Below are 15,905 nucleotides of genomic sequence, written 5' to 3' on the forward strand. Positions count from 1 at the left end.
AAAAAAAGAATTTGAGCCACAGATTTTATATAATTTTAGACATGAACACAATAATTTAAACACACACGCACACACACACAATGCTACAAGTCTTCCACAACACGTTACAGAAGATCCTCAATATTTGTTATTAATTACTTGTAAAAGGTCCGACTCAAACCGCAATGTACGACTGGCTCAACTCTGGCTGGCTGTGAAAGTGCTGGCAATTTTTCCTTTTGGAAATAAATCCAATTCATCTGTTCCAGACACCAGAAAATATTAACAAAAAATAAACTTTGTAGGGAATACTTCTACTTTTGGATGGATGGATGGATGGAAGTAATTGTTGATGCGGACTTCCCGTACATCCTGGCGAGATTGAATTCAATAGTGTTCTTTATCTGCTTTATCGGAGTGTTGGCATTCGCAACCTTCTTTGGCCCCATGGCGGGTTGTTTAGCATTTGCACAGTGAGTCAGCAATACGTAGGGTGCTTATTTTGGGCACTCGATTCCACGGAATGATGTAGCACAGGGCAAACGGACTAGTTTGTTCCGTGCAATATTGTACGAAAACCAAGACAGTGTACAAAAACCAAGGCAAAATTTTTGCAAAAAAACGCCTGAATCATACGAAAACTGGGGTGTACAAAAACAAAAGTTTGACTGCATTCAGGAAGTATATTATGACAATTGCACAACACAAATTTGGCTAGAAAGTTTCACGTACAGTATGTCTGCACTGAGCACTAACTGTGCATTATTGCATGTATAACCGTGTACAAAATATAATAATGTTAAAAAATGTTAAAATGTTAAAAAATATAATAATGTTAAAAAAAACATGGCATGCTGCCAAATGCCTTTCAAAATAATACACTTTTCAACGTAAAGGTCCAATGTTGAATTATACTGGCATTAAATCTTCATTTATACAATTGTGCAGATGCTTCAACAATTAAAATAGTCTGTCATTTAGCTAGCATTGGTGCATTAGCTTCACCAGCTAATGGGTGTCTAAGTGTCAAGAGGACTTCAAGTCTTTTTTTGTCAATGACAGCTTCTATTAAAGCCTGTGGCCTTTCAGACCTACAGATTAAGCAAGTACTGCTTTGTTGGGCAGTGTGTTAAGGTTAATCCCTTGCAAATATAGCTTGGTAAACATGATGCCAGTGAAAGATGGGCAAAAACTAAAGACTACAAATGTTTGTTTTAAACAGAATGGCATCACTTGGTGAAGTCTGCATGGGATGACATTATGGGATCTTAACAGTGTTGCCTGCAGGAGTCCAGCACAAAAGAGACCAGTCCCTCACTTAATACCCTTCTCATAGATGGGGGGTTTGGTGTCAGAGGTTGGGATGACCGGCGGCTACAATCAGCACTCCAGTTCTGCACTCCGGGTCAGTTGGGCTTATCTTGTGAAGAAGAGAAAGGGAGCCATCTAGGGAAGTGGACAGAGACAGAAGGAGAGAGGGAGTGGGGAGGGAGGGAGGAGGGGGGAGCTATCCTGCGCCTGCTCACTGTGATCGCAGCAAGTGCAGCTTTCATCCGCAGAGGAGGCTGCGGGAGAGACGGGGAACCGGGAACGTTAGAGGGATCAACCCTGCTGGTGTGCAATTGTTAGCTCCTCTGCTTTGTGCTGCATCGGGAACGTCGCACACACTGCTGGGTCACCTGCTTCTCTTCTGGGAAAACTGGAAAAAATGTGATGTTTTTGTTTTGTTTTGTTTTTGTTTTGGCACACGCGCCCAGCACTGCGGCACCTCCATCACACAAGTGAAGGAATGTAGCAGGTAGCCCCTCCTCCTGGATTTCGGTCCTGTCCGTGCATTTGCTCCTTGTCTGTGCATGGGCAGTGAGGATTCAGGAGGCTGTCAGTCAGCATGCAGCCGCGTCAACGGGCAGCCCGGTGCCCACAACACGCTATGGACATTAGACACTCCTCCTTGTACTAATGAAAAGCTTCAAGCTCGCCTGGTAAGAATGGACATGAAAAGAGCGTAGCATGCTCCTCTGTTTGTCTGCTCATCTTGTGTTTTGCAGCTTGAAGGTAGTCACGAACGCATAGCACAGCCCAGACAGAGGCTAGACTCTGTGGTGGTTGCTTTAAAGGGTTAACAGCCATGCCATTCAGAAAGCATGTCGTGCCGTATTTCTGTCAATTTTAGAACAGCAGCTTGTCCTCCGTGCATGTCAGCCATGCGTGTGCTTGCTGTTGGGCTGTGACCTCACTCTGCTCCCCTCTGGTGGGCTCCATGTGAGCACGGAGCAGCTGAGGAGAGGCGCTCACGTGTCTGCTAGAGGGAGAAAAAAACCTTGAAAAATAATCTAATAGCAGGCACATGCTTCCCCCCTGTCAGCCTGTCCCACATGGACGCACACGCTGGCCTCCGTCCAGGTGGCTCACCCTTTTTTTCCGCGTGCAATCCCTCGCTCTTCCAGCTGCCCACCTTTGTGTCATCATCTCCCTCTTGTTTGTTTACACTCCTCCTACTCTTCCTTTTCTTCTTTGCGTGATATTTTTAGAGACAAATGCAGAGCACTGCGGGAGGGAGAAAAAGAATGATAAAACAAGCAGTTTGGACAACGTGCGTCCTGCTTGATTGTGTCAGATCCTTGACTGAAGATGTAAAACTGCAAGAGATTTCATGACATTGATGACGTAGCTGTCAGCACTTTTTCTCCTACTTTCGACAGACTCAAGTGGAAGAGTTAGCATCCCTTAGCCTTCCTTCCATACATGGAGGGTGGCCGGTCTGTCTGCTTGGGCTACCGTTAGCATGCCATGCTGTTATATAACCTCGTGCACAGTATCTCACAAAAATGGCTTCACACCTCACATTTCAGCATCCATTTTATTTTAGCGGGGACAATAAGAATAAGAGTACTCCCGGATATGATTTAGAGTACTCAGTGCACAGCTTATATAGCAGTATTCATTTACTTGCAACTGACTCAACACACAGCCATTATTGTCTGAATGCACGCGACACACGTGAGTAGCGAGGTAATTGTGTATTGGTGGTGGTAGCGTCATGGTCTGGGCCTGAATGAGTGCTGCTCATGCTGGGGGAGATGCACTTCACTGAGGGTAAACTGAATTCCAACAAAATGAGCCCAAACATTTGTTGTTGAAGAAGCTGAAGGTGAAGGTGGCCTAGTACGTGCAATGGTACACTGTGTAAACCTCACTCCCTGAAGCCTTAACAGCTGCGCTGGACAACGAGTTAACAGTCCAAAGCTTTTTGCTCATTGGCTAGCGCTACTCGACTAAACGCTCCATCAGTGCAGGATGGCCATTGTTACACTCTTCTCTTCCAAGAATGCTCACAGCGTTTACCAACCAACTCTTGCCTGCACCCTTCACGACATGACCTTGGCTACGGTCCATCCACGTTGCAAAGTTGTCTAGTGTGCTTCAGTGGTGCCAGAAATGAATCAGTTGACACATAATATATAACTTTATATTTTTAGGATGGTTTCTTATGAAATTCTCATGAGCGCACATTGCTTGTGCTACTCTCGTCTCCAAGGAGCAATCTGTCACGTGAGCATGCGACCTCCAGGTCATTCGTTGAAACGATGCTTTATTAGCACATTTCTTGTACGTGTAAACATGGTACCACTATTAGGAGGCATGAATGTACTGAAGGATTCTGTGTGAAATGTCCCATTTCTTGAATGCACCTAGATTTGGATTTGTCCATCCACTTTGAGGATGTTTGAACTTGATAATGTGACATTTGCTGTGACTTTCAATGTGCGCACAGACCCTCGCTGCGCATGCAGCAGCTGTAGCAACAGCCAGGCAGCAACAGCGGGGCTGACACCCTTCACGTGGTACTGTAGACAAGCTGCACAACGGGACCGTGTGTGCAGGTCGACACACATTCACGCTGTCACAGGATTTTTGTATTTGTCGTTTATGATTTTTTTTTTTTACCGATATCTGGTATTGTTCAACACTTGACTGATACCGATATCGGCAGCAGCTCTTCCCTCAAACTGATGTCATGTCATGAATGAGCACATTATGCTTCTTATACTGTGACGCCACTGGGTGCATTGCAGACAAATACACTGCAATATGCAATACAAGTTACACAAATGTTTACTTTAAAGATTTTGTCTCAACAAAGTTGTGAAAAAATCTACATATGTCATCGATATATATCATGTTCTTCTACTGTCAACAAGTAAGCCAAGTAAGTTTAGTCTTGAAATTCACCAATTAAATGCTGGTAATGAAAAAATGTAGAACCCACAAACATCTGTATCAGAACAAAGTAACAAACAAGTAACAAAGTCAAAGTATGAAACGTGTAGTTTTTCTACACACGTTTTAAAGTAGCACGAAACTTTTCAGTTTGAACCCTCGTCATGTCACTCATTCTGTCAACGTCCCTCACAAGACCTCCGTTCAGAGCTTAAAAATATCAGCTTTGGATTTCTGTGCCTTTTTGCGACACTTCTACAAGTAGGAACTACTTCAACAAGGGCCTTTTTTTGTAGAATAAAAATATGCGGAAGTTACGTGAAGGGGACTCGCATTTAAGGCAGTCGTACTGTTGTACCGGGGTTAACTTCGGCATTAAAAACAGTTAACATGCATGCTGGAAAAACAATGAGAAGACTCATTGTTTGAATGCATTCTTGTTAATATGCTCAAGTTACAAAAAACAGGTAATATCTTACGTAGGCACTTAGTGTTTTCATGCTATCAGAAGTTTTCCTGGAGAAGGAAAGGCTACATGCATAAAAGGTGAAACACTTAATGAAAACATTTCAGAAATGGGACTGGTATTGTCTCTAATGGTATTTCCAAACAATTTGAAGTCTTTTTTGAAACAATATTCTCATCTTTTTCTTGCATCCTCCCAATGAGCAACCTGTATTAACAAAAAGCTCCAAAACTGTCAGTTAGCCTAATAAAGATTTGAGTGCACTCTTTACCATACACTAATACTGATTTTCCACTGTGTGCACTTGTGAGCACTGTGGTGCACATAAGCAAAACATCAAAACCATGCGGAACCTTCCCCTGACGTGCATAAAAAGGCTTCAGATCCTCACAAGCAAGCCAGAAACAACCTCAGGACTGTTCTCTCTGATCTATTTTAGACTCCTATCTAACTGGAGCCCCCCGCCCCTCCGCAGCCTTTAAGATATTAGAGGGAAGGAAAAGACCTGTCTTTAATAAGGATTCCAGGCTGGCTTCTCAAGCAATACAAGTGCAGAAGCGCTGATTGAAGTTTGTCTATTGTGGTTGAGAGATGGTCTCGACAAATAATGAGGAGAGACTTGGTTGCTTGGAAGGAGACTGCAGCTTTAAAGATAAAGCACTGCATCACCCAGCTGAGCCACAGTGGACTTTCCCTTCAGGGTTTTTGCAGCAAAAGAGGACATTCATTTTTCTTTTCCCGGCCACCTCTGTTATCTTTTCCTGGGTCCATCTCTTTTCACGCCCTTTTTTTTTTTAATACGGCATTATCCCCACATGCAATTTGTCATCGCCACCACACCCCACATCATGGATGACCAATATGGTATTGATGAAAGCAGTCCTTGAGAAAGGCAACAAAGTGTTAGCCCAGCACATTATGGTGGAAGGAAAACACCAGCATAGTGTTTGCACATCAATAGTGACTGTGGTACTGGAGTTCATTACAGGAGGCATTTACTGACCCTTGGACTTTAGTTGCCAGGTAAATTTGATGCTAAATTGGTCAATTTGATGCTAAAGGGGCCACACGCTGGCCTAGTGGTTAGCATGTTGGTCACACAGTCACAGTCAGAAGATCGGTAAGATCTGGGTTGGAATCTCCGTTGAGTTTGCATGTTCTCTGTGTGTGTGTGTGGGGGTTTTCTCCGGGCACTCCGGTTTCCTCCCACATTCCAAAAACATGCATGTTAGCTTCACTAGAGACTCTAAATTGTCCATAGGTATGAATGTGAGTGTGAATGTGAATGTTTGTGTCACGATCCGGTGAGGTCGGGTTCTGGATCCCAGGATGCAACAGTCAAAACACACACACGACGTGTACGTGTAAAAAAGGAAAAAGTTTAATACAAAAAAAGAGGCAAAACACCAACCAAGGAAGTATAGAAAAACAGTAACAAAAATGCTCGGGGCAACTAGCCAGACAAGGATACTAACAAAAAACACTGCCGAGGAAAACTAAAGCCAGGGAGAAAAAACACACAGCAAAACTAAGTTAGCTGCTGAAAAACTCAAGCAGAATGAACAAGCGAAAGCAATAAATAGCATGGATACACGTAGGTAAGCACGGGCAACAAGACGGGACCAGTTATGAATTCCCATGAGAGCAGGAAGGCTGTGGGTGCGCAGGAGTTAACTGGCACCCGTCTGCTGTCTCGTGGCAGTTAATAAAGGACCCGATGATTGAACACAGGTGTATGCAATCAGCTTGCTCATCAGGGGTGTGTGCACTGTGCAACAGCAGACAGGCGGCAGCAGAGCGACAGACACCGGACATGACAGTTTGTCTATGTGCCCTGCCATTGGCTGCCCACCAGTCCAGGGTGTACCCCGCCTCTCGCCCAAAGTCAGCTGGGATAGGCTCCAGCATACCCCTGCAACCCTAATGATGATAACCAGCATAGAAAATGGATGCATGGATGTTTTTCATAAAGATAAAAATCATTTCAAACTAAAGGGAAGCGCTCTGTTACGAGCAGTCAGGTGGAGATCCCAATATGCAGAGCCAGACACAATCCAGGTAAAAAAAAATACTATCTTTTCATTTAGTTGAGCAGGAACCAAGTAACAAAGGAATAGCAAAACGTTCAGAGTCCAAACTGAGGTAGAACAGTGCAGCTAAGGTAGCAAAACAAAAAGGCACTGTGGAAAAAGGCAAAACTCACTGATGAGCAGACAGCATCACAGGAGGCAAGGAGCACGTGTAACAGACTTAGAAATAACACAGCAATCTTAAGGCCAAGAGCACAGGAGCAAACAAACAGGTGTTTTGCAGGCAGCATGCAAACCAGTAGTACAATACCACGTCCTCCTCCTGCAGCCATGTGGCTTAAGAGCCCTTGATGACCAAGTGGCTACAGGTGTGCCTCGTGGCGCCGCCCACTCAGGGAGTGAAGGGATCAAAGAAGCACACAAGTCAAAAGGTGACAACACCAAAATGAAACAGAAACCTAACAGGACCCCCCCCCCCCCCTCAACGGACACCTCCCGGCGGCCTACCAGGCTTGTCAGGGAACAGTTTGTGAAAGTCAGAAATTAGAGAGGGGTCAAGAATAAGCTTACATCCAATCCAGGAACGTTCCTCTGGGCCGTATCCCTCGCACTCTACAAGATATTGGAAACCCCGACCCCTTCTCCGAGAGTTAAGGATCTTGTTAACAGAATAAGCGGGATGGCCGTCAACCAACCTAGGAGGAGGAGGTGACCTGACTGGAGGGCTGAGAGAACTAGTAGAGACTGGCTTCAGACGGGAGACATTGAAAACAGGATGGATATTAAGAGATACAGGGAGCTGGAGCTTGACTGCGTTAGGGTTAATGACTCGTTCCACTGTGAATGGGCCGATGTATCTAGGGGCCAATTTCTTGGAAGCGGAGTACTGTCTCCAGGTCTTGATTGGTTCTCTCTGTCTGTCCGTTTGATTGCGGATAATAGCCCAAAGACATGCTAGTGGTTGCACCTAGGGCTTCACAAAACACTTCCACACGGCAGAGGTAAACTGAGGCCCCCTGTTGGAAACAATGTCCAAAGGTATGCCATGGGGGGCGGAAAACATGGAGGATTAGAAGTTTGGCCGTGTCCAATGCAGATGGGAGTTTGGGGAGGGGAACAAAATGGGCCATCTTGGAGAGACGGTCAACTATAGTAAAAATCATAGAGTTGTTGTCAGAGGGAGGCAGTCCACAAACAAAATCCACTGAAATGTGTGACCAAGGGTGGAGGGGTAATGGGAGTGGGTGGAGAAGTCCAGCCGGAGCCTGGTGGGAAGCCTTGCACACACTGAGCAGGCCGCCACAAACTGCTTGGTGTCCACTCGACAGGACGGCCACCAAAAAAGGTTGACCGAGCAGGAACAGAGTGCGGTGGAAGCCTGGATGGCAAGCAATCCTGGAACTGTGTGCCCATGTCAGAACCTCAGAGTGCAGTGCAGGGGTGACGTATAGCAGGCCAGGTGGACACTTCGCTGGGGGGGTAATGTCCTTGAGGGCATCTGTCACTCGGCTCTCAACCTCCCATTGGAGAGCGCCCAGGATCCGGGTCTGTGGAAGGATGGGTTCAGCCTCAGGTACCTCTGAAGAAGGGGAAAAAGAGTCTGGAGAGGGCATCCGGTTTACTGTTACGGGAGCCAGGGCGGTATGTAATGGTGAAATTGAACCTAGCTAGAAATAGGGACCACTGTGCCTGGCAAGGGTTAAGTCGTCGTGCGGAGCGGAGGTAGGCTAGGTTTTTGTGGTCAGTAAATACAATGAAAGGGTGGGTCGAGCCCTCCAACCAATGTCTCCACTCCTGTAAGGCTAAGACGACGGCCAACAGTTCCCTATTGCCTATGTCATAATTAATTTCGGCAGGTGAGAGACGGCGTGAAAAGAAGGCACAGGGGCGGAGTTTACGGTCAGTGGGAGAGCGTTGTGAGAGGACGGCCCCGACCCCGGAATCTGAGGCATCAACTTCCACAATAAACTGGCGAGAGGGGTCAGGGTGGGTGAGGACATTGGAACTTATAAACAAGGATTTAAGCTTTTTAAACGCCGCGTCTGCCTCTGGGGTCCAGACAAATGAGACTTTATTGGATGTAAGCTTAGTGAGAGGTTCTGCGACTCGACTGAAGTTGCGAATAAACCTACGGTAAAAATTGGCGAAGCCCAGGAACCTCTGCAGCTGCTTCCTTGTTATAGGAGTGGGCCAATCGACCACGGCTTGTATCTTAGCCGGATCAGCCTTGAGTTGCCCCTTCTCCACAACGAACCCCAGAAAAGACTTTGAATCGAAGTGAAAATCACACTTTTCCGCCTTGACAAATAACCGGTTTTCCAGGAGTCGCTGGAGTACTAGCCTAACGTGATGTATGTGTTCATGAAGGGAAGGGGAAAAACATCAGGATGTCGTCCAAGTACACGAATACAAAGCGGCCTAACATGTCACGTAGCACATCATTGATCAAATTCTGAAACACCCCGGGGGCATTAGTGAGGCCGAACGGCATAACTAGGTACTCGAAATGCCCCATAGGGGTGTTGAATGCTGTTTTCCACTCGTCCCCCTCTCTAATTCTGATTAAGTGGTACGCGTTCCGAAGGTCCAATTTAGAGAAGAAAGCGGAGTCGATAAGAGGAAGTGGGTATTTATTCTTGATGGTTATGTCATTGAACGCTCGATAATCAATGCACTGTCTTAATGAACCATCCTTTTTGTCCACAAAGAAAAAAACGGCACCTAGAGGTGACGAGAAAGGGCGAATGTGTCCGGCTGCAAGGGAGGTGGAGATGTAATTTTCAAGGGCTGCGCGTTCAGGATTGGAGATGTTAAACAGTCGGGAGGTGGGTAACTTAGCTCCTGGTAGGAGGTCAACAGCACAGTCATAAGGTCGATGGGGTGGGAGCTCCATAGCCCTGTCCTTACTGAATACCTCCTTGAGGTCATGATATTATTTTGGAACTTGAGAAAGGTCAATCTGTTCAGTGGGTGAAGATTGAGCAAAGGGTGCATGAACAGACGTGGAACGGAGGCAGTGGGAATGGCAGTACTGGCTCCAATTGGTAATACCGAGTCTAGACCAATCAATACAAGGATTGTGAATCTTGAGCCAAGTGAGGCCTAGGACTAGAGGTGCCGAACGAGAAGGTACTACAAAGAATCTCAGCTTCTCAAAATGACTACTGGATACTCTTAGGGTAAGTGTCTCGGTTTGGTGAGTAACGTGAGCCAAGACGCGCCCGTCGAGCGAACGAACGACTTCGGCCTTCTTGAGACAGAACACAGGGATGTTATGCAGGTTAACAAAATTGTAATCCAAAAAACAGTCATCTGCCCCAGAGTCAACAAGTGCACAGATATCAAGGCAGTTCTCCTCCCAGGCAAGTGTACCTTTCAGTTGAAGGCGCCTTGGCGACGCCTCGACGGTAGACTGGCCCACGGTGAGTGCTCCTCCAGTGGAGGTCGGGCGTCCTGCAGGTCGAGCAGGACACTTGGAGATGACATGATCAGCACGGCCGCAGTATAGACAGAGATGCAGGCGCAGTCGGCGTGTCCGCTCGGCCGGAGTAAGACGACCACCTCCAAGTTGCATGGGTTCCTCAGTGGGTGCTGGACCAAGGACTGCTGCGCTCGGAACCACATCTGGAGTTGCTGGTTGCAGGATGAAGATGGAAGAAGATGACTGGGTGCCAGTAGGATTTCGTTGCTCTGCATAGTGCTCTGCCTTGCGCTCATTGATGCGGTCATCCAGCTTAATGGCGAGGGAAATGAGCTGCTCCAGTGACTCAGTCTCATCCTTCGTTGCGAGCTCATCTTATATTAGAGTTCAAGATGGCTAGAAAAATATCACAGAGGGTTGTAGTGTTCCAGCCACTCTCCGCTGCGAGAATGCGAAAGTTTGAGTGGTCTGCTACAGAAGCCTTGTGCTGGCGTAGAGCCATCAGACGGCTGGCTGCCTGGCGCCTTCTTAAGGGGTGGTCAAACACCTTGCGGAACTCAAAAATGAAGCCAGATAAAGTGTCCTGTAGTTCCGGACGATTCTAGCCAGTGCCCACTCAGCAGGAGACTGACCATAAAGGCTACTCTTGCTCGGCAGGTGGGGTAGGTGAGGGGTTGCTGGTCAAATACCAGTTGGCATTGGTGTATGAATTGTTTGCATTTTCCACGGTCGCCAGCGTACCTTGAAGGGTGAGGAATTACTGGTTCCTTTAAACCACTGGCAGAGGAATGAGGAACAGATGGCAGCAGCTGGGGAGGATTGAGTTTGCCATCAGCTGGAGCCGACAAGGTGGAGCTTGTTCCCTCGCTGACCAGCCGGTCCACGTTGCTGGAGATGGACTGGAGAAGCGTGGACATATCCCTGATAGCCAAATGATGTTCGCTATCATACTTCCATGTGCCTTGAATGCAGCATGCACCGGGTCAGACTCTGCGGGATCTGTTTGCATGGTGGTATTGTTCTGTTACAAGCAGTCAGGTGGAGATCCCAATATGCAGAGCCAGACACAATCCAGGTCAAAAAATACTATCTTTTAATTTAGTTGAGCAGGAACCAAGTAACAAAGGAATAGCAAAACGTTCAGAGTCCAAACTGTGGTAGAACAGTGCAACTAAGGTAGCAAAACAAAAAGGCACCGTGGAAAAAGGCAAAAACTCACTGATGAGCAGACGGCGTCACAGGAGGCAAGGAGCACGTGGAACAGACTTAGAAATAACACAGCAATCTTAAGGCCAAGAGCACAGGAGCAAACCAGTAGTACAATACCACGTCCTGCTCCTGCAGCCATGTGGCTTAAGAGCCCTTGATGACCAAGTGGCTACAGGTGTGCCTCGTTGTGCCGCCCACTCAGGGAGTGAAGGGATCTACAAAGAAGCACACAGGTCAAAAGGTGACAACATCAAAATGAAACAGAAACCTAACACGCTCTCTGGTAACCAAAATTTAAATCAACACCAAATAATTTAAATGACCAACTCCGACTTTTTTTCTAAAGGACCCTGATCATTTTTAGGATAATCCAAAATATTTTCATCAACTATATATTCATAAAATTAGATGCATTATGAATATTTTTGGACTTAACTTTTTGCCAAAACATAAAAACAGAAAAAAATGCAAATATATTTTTAATAAATATCTTTTAACGTTTCTTCCAGGCGTTTTGCCATTTTTTTTTTCTTAATCTGGTTGCCAACTTCCTGTCCCCCCCTCCTGACATTGACTCCTAAGGTAACCTCATCCATTCCTGAATTAAAATCTGTATTTTTTGTTAAGAACAAGGCATAGGGTTTTGTGGCGATGAGGTGCCCAAGATGCCCAATGAGCGTTCTCATGACCTCGATTATGAGTGGGTGGCACTACACGCAATGTTTTTTAGTTGTAGCATTTCAACTGACATGAGAGTGACTGAACTGTATTTTCTTTCACTGGCAAACAAACATCCCGATCATATCCTGCATACGTAGTGAAGTTCTTCCACGGCCCCACACAGCAAAGTGTGCTGAAAGTCTTTGTAACCATCTAACCGAGTGTGAAAGTGAATGCAGCATCATCCCCTCACTCACGCACACAAACCCTCCTCCACTTCAAGTGACGGAGAACATGAATGGCTTGACAGGCTGCCATGGTTACTGCACGGCCAAGGCACAGTCAGATTTCCCAGCCATGTCCAGGCGTCGGTCCATTAGTGTTGCCAAGACAACAACTTTTCAAACTGATGGAGGCGTACATAAGTGTTTTTTTTACCAGCCTTTTTGAGTCATTTCATATTTCCTTTGATATTTCATATCATGAGCAAATATAAGGGCAGAAAACACATCAATAACGGCGCTTGGTCTACCTTCCTACCCGAGTGACCCAAAGGACAAGAGTACGGGCACAAGCGGCCAAAATAAGTTTCCTCCGTAATTTTATCCGGGTGAAACTTGGAGTAGAATTGCTGCTTCTCTGCACTTAGAGGAGCCAGAGCCCATCTGGTCTGGGGAGGTGTTCAGCGCATGTCTGACCCATAGGAGGCCTCAGGGAAGACTCAGGACACGTTGGAGAGACTATGTCTCTCAACTGGCCTCAGAAAGACTCGGAAGAAGAGGGAAGTCGTGGGCTCCCCTGCTTAGGCTGCTGCCCCCGCAACCTGACCTCAAGTAGGGGAAGGACAACGACCAGAGCATTTTTTATTTTGGGCTCTAAATGTAAAAATATTCACAATATTACTTACTTTATATTCTTTAAAAAAAATCATCATTTTTTTCATCATTTATTTAGAAAACATTATTTGTACAATTTAAAATCCTAAAAAAAATTCAGGGGGGAAATCTGGAGAGTAATTATGGTTGTTTGGGGGTCTGGATGTTTGTTGAAAATGAAAAATGCATTCCTCTGTCTGCATTTTTAACGAGATTTGCACCAAACCTTGATGTGTGTTTGCAGGGAACATGCACACAACCCCAAGTTTTGGGGAACTGACTGGTGTAGTTTCCGCTTCATCCGACTAAGTAACTAACGGTACCTTTTGTGCTTGGCAGAGGTAGTGATGTCAGATCCTGCTTGAACAAGCCATGCAAACCAAATAAAAATGCCACATGCATGAGACCCCGCTAAATTATCATGAGAAGCAGCAGCAGCTGCCCTCAAGTAGGGCACATGGTGGTGGGGGGGCTCAGTGGACCAACTTCCTCTTTTGTTTTCACATCATTGCTCGCCTCAGCATTCCCACTGAGGCTTTAGTCTGTCCTACAGCTCACCTTAGAAGTGTTTATGTGAAAGATACTTGTGTCGTGTACATCACAGTGCTTTGTCATATCATTTCATGTGGAGGTGTTTTCCTCCTGGTATTGACTGGCTGCAGCAGTGACTTTGATGGTAGCAATGCACGATGGATCCTACTTTCTTGTTATTTATGGCCCCCACTGCACACATCAACATCATAGTTCCTTAAGGGTCAGTTAAAGAGCAGAGTTTGTGAGCTACGTGTTGTTTTATTGGTTAGACAGAAACGGGCTGTGATGTACAGCAGGGTCCGGTGCAGTTTGGTAACTTGAATGAAGTTCACAAGCACATTGTTTCTCCCTTAGATTACATCATCAAAAATGGAATTATTCAGCAGCTATAACAATGTAATGATCATTAAATACAATCATGTCTTTTAACCAAAGCATACAGGTCAGCTTTATTGGGATTTTATGTTTTTTTTTTAAATTTTATTTTATTTTTTCCTTTGGAGTTTAAACCTCTATTTTATTGAGTAAAAGATGAATTTTGTTTTGCCTTTTTTTGCTTTGTTTTATGTTCAACAATGTTTAAATAATACAAATGGATACAGCTGCAACTTCTTTCCTCTGCCTCTAGGGTGCGCCCACAGTTGCCTTTGACCGTACAGAACGTTTCGTTGACATTGTGGGCGTTGTCGGGATAGAACTTGCAAACATACAACACTTTAGAGTCACGCTGCTAGCGATGTAAATTCGGCAAGCTGAACGCATTCCGGACTGCACAGGAAGCACGAAGGAAATTGATTGACAATGGTCTACAGTCTCTTAGCCAACCAGGACGCAGACGCAACACGTGGGTTCTCCCTTAGCCAATCAGGACGCAGACGCAACACGTGGGTTCTCCTTTAGCCAATCAGGACGCAGACCATAATACTCATTCATACGCTATAAAAAAAGCATTAAAAACTCCATGAAACAGCGAGTCCGCGAAAGGTGAACCGCGCTGTGGCGAGGGAAGACTGGATTATTTGAATGATTTTCTTCCAGCCATCGATCCCTCATCCTTGCTGATCATGCGCTGTTGGCAGCATCACCTCACAGCAGGAATGAGATTTTAGATGGGCTGGGAAATGTAAAGTGACCTGAATGCCGATGATGTCAGCCCCTCCATTCATGAAGCGCATGAATAATTGAAAACGCGACAGGCAGGCTGCAGCAACACCCACAGGAGGAGGCGGAATGCAAGCGGAGAGACGTTGTCATTCTTCCTCCATCCATTGTACCAGCAGAAATCGTGAGAGAAGAAGTGCAACCAATGGATGCTATTGGATGCTGTCATGAGGCAGCAGAGCAGAGAAGGATGAGGAGGGAACACGGACGCTAGCTTCATGGAGCCTCTCAGCATCTATGAGACAAAAGAGACACTAAAACCACACGACGTGTGTTTTTTCTCATTTTTCTCACGGCATGCTCCTACATCCATCCTCTTCATCACTGCTGCATGAATGAGACGCTTGAACATGGCTGATTGAGCGGCTCTCCACATGGCGACAACCAGGTTAGTGCTGCCATGTAGAGCCCATTTAGCTAAATCAACATGTGCTATTTAGGATGAACCCCCAGTACCCCAGCGCCTCTTCTTTGGCAGGTGGTGTTAAGGGTGATGTAAGCTGGTTATTAGGAGATCAGAGCTGGCCAGGGAAGATCAGTGGCTCTAAGCCTACTAAAGAAAATCTCCCTGCCTGCCTGCCTCCTTTCATTCTCGCAGAAAGACAGCGGCGAGCCATCCGTGTTGGGATGATTCGCTGGGTGAACAGCTCGTTACTGGGGCTGACCTATGAGGACATGGTGGTGTTTGAGTGCGTGAGCGTGGCCAACGAGGGCTGTCGCTGCCTGGAGGGCTGTTACGGCGACGTGTTGAGAGACCGAGTCTTTCACCAGCGGTATGGCCAGCTGTCTGTGGATGGATGGGTGCGGTTGGGTAGCTGGAGTTATATAATGTGCACGTGGAGTTGAATGTGATTGATGGTGGTGAATGCCAATGGAAAAGCATTGCATTTTCGGCTCTTATGTTGCTTTTCGCAGTACGGTGGTCGAGTGGTTAGCATGTTGGCCACACAGTAACATTCTGGAGATCGGGAAGACCTGGGTTGGAATCTCCGTTGGGCATTTCTGTGTGGAGTTTGCATGTTCTCCCCGTGCTTGTGTGGGTTTTCTGGGTACTCCGGTTTCCTCCCACATTCCAAAAACATGCATGTTAGCTTCATTGGAGACTCTAAATGGTCCATAGGTATGAATGGGAGTGTTTGTCTGTATGTGCCCTGCCATTGGTACACCCAGTCCAGGGTGTACCCCGCCTGTCGCCTGAAGTCAGCTGGGATAGGCTCCAGCATGACCCCGCCACCCTAAAGAGGAGAAGCGGCATAGAAAATGGATGGAAGGATGGATGTTGCTTTTCTGCCCTCATGCATGCCCACGTTTATGCTGCCATTTGGTGATGCAGACCTTTCACAGCCACA

General features: G+C 46.3%; 1 protein-coding gene across 12 annotated transcripts in view; it reads left to right on the forward strand.

Moving 5' to 3' along the window:
• gramd1bb (GRAM domain containing 1Bb) overlaps positions 1–15,905 on the forward strand; it is a 132,585-nt gene that overhangs the window by 78,081 nt on the left and 38,599 nt on the right. The window contains exon 1 of one of the 12 annotated variants that reach the window (XM_054793207.1): positions 1,521–1,961. The exons of 8 other annotated variants lie outside the window; for them this stretch is intronic. In XM_054793207.1, coding sequence (XP_054649182.1) covers positions 1,939–1,961 — 23 coding nt within the window. In that variant the 5' untranslated portion in view covers positions 1,521–1,938. Of the gene's footprint in view, positions 1–1,520; positions 1,962–13,474; positions 14,945–15,107; positions 15,330–15,905 lie in introns of those variants that run through there. 3 more of the 12 variants (XM_054793208.1, XM_054793209.1, XM_054793205.1) reach the window with 3 other exon arrangements.

The sequence above is a fragment of the Dunckerocampus dactyliophorus genome, chromosome 12, assembly GCF_027744805.1.
Source record: "Dunckerocampus dactyliophorus isolate RoL2022-P2 chromosome 12, RoL_Ddac_1.1, whole genome shotgun sequence".
Classification (NCBI taxonomy): domain Eukaryota; kingdom Metazoa; phylum Chordata; class Actinopteri; order Syngnathiformes; family Syngnathidae; genus Dunckerocampus; species Dunckerocampus dactyliophorus.